Source organism: Tachypleus tridentatus, chromosome 13 (genome assembly GCF_004210375.1).
Source record: "Tachypleus tridentatus isolate NWPU-2018 chromosome 13, ASM421037v1, whole genome shotgun sequence".
Taxonomy (NCBI): Eukaryota; Metazoa; Arthropoda; class Merostomata; order Xiphosura; family Limulidae; genus Tachypleus; species Tachypleus tridentatus.
In genome coordinates, this window is record NC_134837.1 from 110,214,463 (window position 1) to 110,224,383 (window position 9,921).

Sequence of the window (9,921 nt, forward strand, 5' to 3'; positions counted from 1 at the left end):
TTAGACAACTGTACAGAAAAAGTACATAAAACTACATGTTTGTGTGCCGGAACGTACAGTATTTGTTTTTCATAAATTATATATAAAGAGCTTAAACATTGATTCATATGTGAAAACGATCATTGCATTAAAGGCTGTGTACATTAAGCTGTGAGTTAAATTGATATACATGTTGTTTTTAATTTCACGCAAAGCTACTCGAGGGCTATCTGCACTAGCCGTCCCTAATTTAGCAGTGTAAGACTAGAGGGAAGGCAGCTAGTCATCACCACTCACCGCCAACTCTTGGACTACTGTTTTACCAACGAATAGTGGGATCGACTGTAACATTATGACGCACCCACGGCTGAAAGGGCGAGCATGTTTGGTTTGACGGGAGATAAACATGGACAACCATTTGAATAACCCAGGAAAACACTATATAAAATACAGTGCAAAAACTCTATTAAACATACACATTATGATTTTTATGTTTATTATTTTCTGTACTGATAGAGAAATATATACACGTGTATATATAGCATATAACACGAGTATATTAGTGAAGAACTCGTTATCCGACCCATTATTTTAATTTTTATCTTCAAGTATCTGTACATCGATGCATTTAAACAGGCTATTAAGTATTTATTACAAACAAAATGCTGTGAGAATGTAAAACACATATTAAATTCTACGCGGATTTGACCTGCATATAAAAGTAATATTTGTCTCACACTTCTTTCCAGAGAGTAATTGATGCTTTCCAACCCGAGAAGCCCGGAGTAAACCAAGCAGAACACGAGAGTCTACCAATCAACGCTTCCTACGCAAGTGTTTGAAGAAGCTTCATCTTGCTAAAAAAAGACTAGTGCTCTGCTACTTAGCCTACTCTGTCCTTGAACAGGTGCAATTTATGTCAGTGAAATATGCATACATTTCATTTATTTGTGTTTGTTAGGCTTAACCCCGATCATGGATATAAAACTTCTTGCTGTTTTCTGTTTCCATATACAATGTCACGTTGAACTTTACAAAAGCTTTAAACGCAGGTCTTTATATCAAATCTTCATTAGTTTAATAAGAAAACTGGCAACGTATTGTGTATTATGTACCACACCACACTGATATTAGAATTTTCTAAATATGCGAAGAACAGCTAGTCATATTTGTTTCATGCTTTTGATACTTTATGATAAACGTACAATTGTTTATTTCTTTTATTAGTGTATCATATACTACTCGTACATTGTTAAAATCTAAAAGGTGGTGAAACCTTGTTAATTTAAGTAGACTTATCATTCCCAGTTATCACTACAAGTGTTAGATTAGGAAAGTGCGTTTTTTCCAGTTTCTTATCACTGCTGTTTGATGAAACAAGATCGTCACATCCGGATTCTCACTACTGCTATTAGTTTAGCAAAGTGAATTACTTTTGATTACTGTTGTTGAATTAGCTAGGTATGCCGCTTCTAGTTTATCAAGAGTTTTTGAACTAGATAAGTGCGTCATCACTTCCAGTTCATCACCGCTGTTATTAGATTGAATATATGCGTCACATTCGGTTTATCATAACTGTTTTTGGATTAGATAGATGTATCTCTTCTAGTTTATCGCCACTGTTGCTGAATTGGATAGGTTGATTTCGGTTGATCATCACTGTTGTTCGATTAGATATGTGTATCATTCACGGTATATCAACACTGTTGTCTAATTAGATAGGTGCACTACTTCTGGTCTATCAACACTTGCTGGATTAGGTACTGTGTCACTTTCGATATATCACCACTGTTGTCTGATGAAGCATGTGTGTTACACCCGTTATCTTCCCATTGCTGTTTAAATGAGACAGGTGTGTCATTTCACAAATACTATTGTCAGAAGTGTGACTACATCTATTCCCCTTCTCGGCAATTCTTAAGATTTCAGGCCCTCCGAATTCCCTTTTTCGATCGGGTCTCCCTGCAATTGAAGGGACATACTTACGCACCTGACTATTGCTGTTGCCAAATGAAAGGATGAGCCATTTTTTATATTATTTTCAATTAAGACAAGCATTCTACTTCTGGAGATTTGCATATAAAATGTCACATTTCTTTCCACAGTTGATTAGTTAAACAGATGCATCATTTTTGGTAGAAATCGTATTTTGTAAAATGTGTCTCTTTCGGAATGTCGCCTCTGTCTTTACAAGAAGTTTAATATACGCCATCTAGAAAGTAAAAGTAATCAAACTGTTATCATTAAGAGGTTGTATGCAGTAATGAAGTTCAACAGTGGTAACACTATAGCCATAAATTAGGTCACATGTCGTGAGTGATCGCATGTCGATTAACAACATTAAGTTCCCTATTGATCATACTGTCGATACTTAAGTAAGTATTCCAGGTGACTGTATCTTTGTAGCCATGAGATGAAAACGCAGTAAATGATTTAGAATGAGTGTTTTGTTGTCAACAGTGTTTACTCGTATAAGTAAAATTAAGTATTCAAAAGAAATTGTTTACTTATGTTGGACAATATATGAATTATATCAGTTTTGATTGTTTATATATATATAACATATACATTTAATAACTTTTGTATGTCTTGAAGACAAATGTTTTCATTTTTTTACCATGTAATATGGTAATTAGTATTATATTATTATAACTATGTTCTGGGAAAATATCTTCTCATTATAATATTTAATATAATATTCCACGATATCCGACATGTTATTGTAATAACTTTGTTCTAGAAACAGATGACGTTATTATAATATTTACCTTAGTTTTCGGTAACTAGCATAATATTGTAACAATTTTCATACATTACAGAGACAAATGTCGCTGTTTATTACACACTACAATATTTAGCATAAGACGGCAAAACATTGGACGCACCCTAGACAAATCTTCTGCAACAAAAATGTTTTCTTATTACAAGCTTATTTAAGTTAATTATTAAAACAAGAACAGTAAATAACGGTTGACTGTTTTTGTCAACCGTTTCAAACCAGTTGGATAGTACAGCCACTTGTTTAACTATACTTTAAGTCCCTTTAGACGTATTAGTAGTCTATCGCTTTATTTCCTGTTGAATACAACATGTTTCATTTCTTTATTTTAATAAATAATCTTAATGGAATTAGTTAAATATGGTTAAATAAATGGTTATCTTCAATGGTTAATGTATCAGTGTTGATCTTCCTTCTTATAACTTCAAGCCGTTTAAAAAACCACAAACGTTTGAAATATCGTAGAAACTGGATTATTACCATCAACATGATAAAACGTTACATCTCTCGTATTGTGGTACACGTGACGTAAATATTAAACCAAAAGTATTACTGCATCAATAGTAAGATCAAGGACACATTACTTAAAAGATTAATTATCGACACACTTGATCAATGGTTCGTCTGTAGCGGGTAGACTACAGATAGCCCATTGTTTAGCTTTTTGTTTAACAACAAACAATCAAACAGTTCTCAGTGATAGAGAAACTAAGGTAACGCTGCAATGATTTCGCTTACTGAGTGGATTCTTATGGGGTGGGAATTCAGTTTAAAAGAATACAAAAGTCTAGTCCACATAATAATAACAAAAACGTTTTATTTTTTCTAATACCAGTTCTACAAATTAGTTAAACTAATGTTAGGTGATAAGTCTAATTTCAGTAAATGTTAATAGTAATATCAGATGAACTTTCAACATGGTCCCCGAAAGTGTTCTGTTTCAAGAATAATTAAAATCAAAACTAAGAGAAACAAATATTTTTATTTCTTGCTTTTGAAGTTCATGTGTTATATTGTGTTGTACAAAATTATTCTTGTGATTCATGTAATACGTAGATTTTAAACAACTTACAGTATAAATTGCTACGTTAAGCATCCCTTATGTGACGTTATTTTAATGTTTACTGACTGCATGATTGACGAAATACTACTGTTTAATGGCACGAGTGGTTAAAACAGGTGACCCTCTGACACCTTATAAGGGAAACAAAAATTAACTTCTTTTGTACAATACTTTTTCTTATCTGTGTTTCAGTGCAGAAGTACAAACTAACCGGCTGACAGTAACAGATTAACCCAATAATTAATCACCACTGAACTCCATAAAATCTACTCTAGCATAACTCGCATTTTATATTGCTTAAATAGTTTTCTAAACTTTCAAGAAAGTTACAGTCACTAAGCCACGCCCATCATATGACGTAAAACGTCTCTATGGCCAAATAATACTAAAAATCACTAAACCATACAAACAAAACAAATATAGTATAGCTACTACTGTCCGTTTACATTGTAAACTATATAACTCAAATTAATAGTGTTCTATCTGTGGCATATACTTGGTACACGTAGTAACAATAGTAATAACAGAACTAAGGTTAATAAATGTATCGTTATAATACAGCTAGTTTACGTGATATACAAATAAAAGATAATATCACTGATATCTAATGATTAGCCTACTGCTATTATATGTGGTTTAACAGTAAACAGTAGATAAAAGTATAACTCAATATATAATTTATTCAACGACTGGCAAACAACGAGAATGTGGGAAACGCGTCCCTAGCGATAGCATGAGCGCTGTGACGCGTAACTCTGTTATTATTATTAAGTTTAGAGCTACTCTTTTGCCAACGAATAGTGGGATTGGTCGTAACATGGAACGCCCTCACAGCTGAAATGGCAAGCATGTTTGATGGGATGGGGATTCGAACCCGCGACCCTCATCACATGGCCATATTAAGTTTAGATTTATTTGTATTGTATCTTAATTTTTATTTACATTTGTCACATATTTTAATATAAATTTGGGATCTATAAATGGGACGCAGAATCTAAACTTGATAAGGATGGCCACCCATATCCCTCTTCCCATATGCTAGCTCTGGAGAAAATACAACATACTAAAGACGTGTGTATTGAAATAGTTGAATTTAACAACGCTGAAAACAAACTCACATGGCTTTGCACAGTAGTAAATTCAGTTAGTTGTAACACAGCGCAAACCTTTAAATCTGAGTATGTTCAGTTCGTTCTTTGTTTAAAATATATAACACATGATTACATATTTGACAGATGTGTTTTCTGCTAGCTGGTGTGATAAACAATTGACAGAACAACAGTTGTGACGAGTAGGGTTTTGGAAGTCGACGAAAATGATTTCTTTGTCGAGTTGCAAAACCGTACACTCATAACAAATGTCGGATCAAGTGATTAATATAAATATTGCTACAGCCACCGTTGTGTTTGTGGTATTGCGACCAACATGAATAGTTCTGATTTGAGCGAAACGAGTCATCGGCAATGGATATGACAAATATAATGTTGTTGAAATACTCTTATTATACATTCTAATTCTTGAACATGCCTTAGTATTTATATTAACAATGTAATGGGCTTATTATTAATGTCTTATGACAAGTATAATTATAGTTCTAGTTTACAAGCTCGTCTTCTCATGTGTTTTTCGGGAAATTTAGTTTCAACAAAAGGGAATTCTATACTACACACATGTAGCAAGATAGTTGATTTTAAAACGTGTGACACAAAGTAACTGATACGTGATCATATAATTACATATTCAAACGAATGAAACAAAAATAGCAGTTTGGTAAATTTATGTTTTTAGAAATGTGATACAAAGCTGCTCCTTTGACAGGTGTAAGTGCACATAATTTTAAACATTTGAAACACACAACTACTCATTTCGAAAGTGTATGTTTACATTAATTAGTTTCGAAACATTTTACACAATTTACGTACTTGATAGGGTATATCAAAACAGCATATACACAAACAGGTCGTATTACACATTTAACTGTTATGTTTTTTTGGTTGTTTGAAGAAGTGAAATACGCAATCACTTTGTCTAATTCGTAGGCTTTACACTCTCTAAAAACATTTGTTTTAACAAGGTATCTATCTAGATACAAACAACTGTTACAACTAGCACGTATAATCAACCACACAACAGAATATTCTTTGGTGAAACAGATTTACTTATGCATACCCAGAAACTGGGACGTAAATTAAGTGCGGTAATTTAAACCTTATGAGATGCCCAAAGTTTCTGGCATAGACATTTTTAGTTTAGAAATGTTGACCAGAATATAGGGCAAGTAGTTAGTAGCATTATCGCTTATGTGGCTACTGTTGACCAAAACAGCCAGGCTTCTGGACAATTATAAAGGTCCCCAGAAGATAACTTGTTTGTTTCAGAATTTTTGTACTTTGTTACGTTTTCATTTAAATGAAAATTTTAAATCGTGTAGCGGTACATCAAAAGCTCTAACCTTAGACTCTTCTATCCGTAGTTCAGCAAGTTAACCCTCAGACCACGCCCACCTAGTCTGTAAAATATCCACCAAAGCAAACAAAAATAAAATAAATGAATAACATTAAACAATGTTCTAATGAATAATCTGGGATTATATAAATCTGAAAGTGAATAAAAAAGAAGTTAAGATTCTAGCCCTAAATGTGATTACCTTTCTCAAAAAATAAAATTATCTTGTGTGCCTGTTTGGTTGAGGCCGGTGGGTATTTATCTTAAATATTCAAGGGTAAAATTGACCTTTTATTCTTCATAGTTTTTAGATTTATAAATCTAATTGATTTTAAATACTTTTTCGAATGATGACTTCAGTAAGTATCATCACCTTAAACTTCCCTTAGGTCACCTTTATAACATCTTAATTTCGCAAAAATAAAATATGTTGTTTTCTTAGTACAAAGGTCACAATAGGCTATCTCCTCTTTGTCTACCGCGAATAATCAAACCCGACGTTTTAGGTGCTGTATGTCTGTCTGTAGACTTATCGATGACTCACCAGAGGACGAAAGTAAATTAAACAGAAATGTAGACTAATTTTAGGTTCAATGACACCAAAATATAATTTTTACATTTTCTTTGTTAATAAAATTGATGCATTTAATTGGAGAAAGCATTATTCACCCCACCCCAAGTGTCGCTGCAATATGTCAACGGACTTACAGCGCTAGAATTCGGGCTTGGATATCTGTGGTGGGCAGAAAATAGATAGCCCATTGTGGAGCTTTGTGCTTAATTACAGACAAACAATTATTTTATAAAACACAAAGTATCATGAAGAAATAAATTTAGTGAGGTTTCAGCATTTACCTTGAATGATAGAAACCGAGCCCTTCGGTGCTTTAACTTTGAATATCATTAATATAACAATCAGGAATTTCACACGTTATCAGCACGTCACTCATTTCACTGGGTCTTCTTGAACTTTAACATAGTTTACTGTTAATTTTGCTTTATTACCTAAGGAACTTTTCTGTCAACTTAGAAATTTAGTGCTTTTCCAGTTACTGCAATGTGGCTAAGTCAAGTGTTTTGGAGATCAAGGGATAATGATATTGTTCTATCAGCACACACACACAAAATAATTTGATATTTACCAATTTTATTTATTGGAATAGGAATTGTATCTGGTTGTTTCTGAGTAGGTAGTTATGTTCTAGTTGTGATTTAGCATTCTCAAGATAAACTTCCAGGAATATCTTTACGTGTGTAATAACTCTGAGTAGATGATATCTTTATGATCTGAAACAGTAGAATGTTGTTGAAAGTGGAGCTGGGATGAACTAAAGGTTGGAAGAAAACTGGAACTAGCTACCAGCCGGAACCTTACCAATAATTTGTTACTGTATAATCACGTGAATTATAATTAAAACAAACCTGAAAAAATGTTTTAAGGTACGACATAATCCCTACCTTGACGAAGTGCCTCAAGATACGACATAATCCCTACTTTGACAAAATGCCTCAAGATACGACGTAATCCCTACCTTGAAGAAATGCCTCAAAATATAACATAATTTAATGTCTCAAGGTACGACATAATCCTTACCTTGACGAAATGCCTCAAGGTACGACATAATCATAAAAGTTATAAAAGTGGGGGACACATGGTGAAGCTAAGGTTCAGTAAAGAACAGTTTTTATGAATTGTTAAATAAATTTACTAATATTACGTAAAGAAAAATAAGTGATATTACAGACAAAAATTAATTTGCAAAAAAATTTAACTTGTAATTAAAATCATCTAAGGCTTATGCACGAAATAATATATTCAATATAATTCAAAAAGACCTTCTATACTTTACCATTTACGTTTCGGTGTCTAGCTTCATTGAAAGTTGAGTTATATAGTTGGAAAATAGCTTCTCACCGATGATACACATAGCTACATTATAAAGTAAAAAATATAATTTGTGTGCATAATAGCTAGTTAGTTCCTTTTACACAGTTTAGGCTACTTTGTATAATAACTTCCTAATGCGAGAAACAAACAGATATGTTACAGAGTAAAAAAAAATATATATATTGTGTGTATAATAACTTGTCCATAACACTGCTTGAGTTACTTCCTTATGAAATGCCCAACACAACAAAACGACCTCCTAATATACCATGCTGATCTTATTCAGAGTTCTGGGTTTTATGAGCTACAAGCTACCTTGCATAATAGTCTCCTACCGGAGAAATACAGATATATTCTGTAGAAAAAAAGAAAAAAACGTTTTGTGTCTGTTATAACTTGCCCATAACACTACTTGAGGTTCTTACTTACAGAATAAATAAAATAAAAAGAAAACGACAATGTATATTTATTTTATTTCAATATTATACTCAAAGAGATGTTAATATATTCATTTGTAATGAGATCACATATTTGTGGGTTATGACAAGTTAGACAATTTGATCACAGATCAATACATGTTCGTGTTACTTAATCTAGTTCTGTGTTGTCATTCATGCTTATTTTGATACCGCAAAATGTATGCTCGAGGAACGTGAAAAGAAAGAAAAGAAAAAAAGCCAGAATCTTTGTATAGTTTGTGTAGGTTGAAAATGATAGAAGGAAATCTGGGTGAAACACTCTTATGAATGTTATCTTCTTAAATTCAATAACAAGTGTTTTATCTATATTTTGTTATGAAATATGATTAGTCTACAAGCGATTGTCATTAAAATGTAAGGCAACGTTTCCATAATGTTGTCCGACATTGTTGATATTTATGTAAAAATATAATCAAAAATTGGAACACACCTCATCTATATACAAATACGTCTCAGTCTACAGTGTAATATATTCACTTTATTTTTAAATAAGCGAGCATATTTATAAATTAAGTTATATTATGATACACAATAAGGTACAACTATCTTATTTCCATGAAGCTTTACTTTTACCCATTGGATCCTCTTTACAATTGTCACATAACCACTCACCTTCATGATCCCTTCTTACTAGTACATAGTGTCTTTGGTACAATAATTTACATTATTTTGAAAACATGCTGTCATATTTAATAGCTTTTCTTGCATCCTTTGAAGTCTACACATACAAATTCATGTTACAGAACATTGATAATACACATTCACTTTACAATTGGTGTCTTCTGCTTCTTGAGGTAAAGATGCCAGTGCCCCGTTTTCTAGGCAATTCAATAAATGTGATCTCTTTTTTTTTTCTGCTTAACGTTTACTTCTGTATTTCCTGTCTAAGCTGTGTGAAGGAACTGTGCCAGAAATGCTTTGGCACAAAAACACAGGTGTTATTACCATCCTGCTGTTGAATATTCTTACCATACAACTGACTTCACTGAATTTGAAGACTTATTGTAAGAGATGCTTGGGGTAACTAAAATCTAAAAGGGAATATAAAATATGAATTACAGATCCATATCTCTTCACAATGAAAACATCCAGTGTGGTGGTCCTGTCAAACAGGAGCGCCATCATCTGTTAACTGTGGAAATTTATGGTAACTTCTCCAGTGTTTATTGATTCCAGAATAAACTGGTACTATTCCTTACGCCGTTCAACCAGTCTGTTCGTGGAATTTGAATTTTATTTTTATTTGTTAGATTGAAAGCACATCATCCAATATTGCCCAAAGGTGCAG

The 9,921-nt window shown here is 32.7% G+C and overlaps 1 protein-coding gene across 2 annotated transcripts in view; it reads left to right on the forward strand.

Moving 5' to 3' along the window:
• LOC143239707 (sodium-dependent serotonin transporter-like) overlaps window positions 1-3,151 on the forward strand; it is a 60,812-nt gene extending 57,661 nt beyond the window's left edge. For both annotated transcript variants that reach the window (XM_076481116.1, XM_076481115.1), the window contains one exon: window positions 729-3,151. In XM_076481116.1, coding sequence (XP_076337231.1) covers window positions 729-821 — 93 coding nt within the window. In that variant the 3' untranslated portion in view covers window positions 822-3,151. The remainder of the gene's footprint in view (window positions 1-728) is intronic.
• Window positions 3,152-9,921: the final 6,770 nt, after the last annotated feature.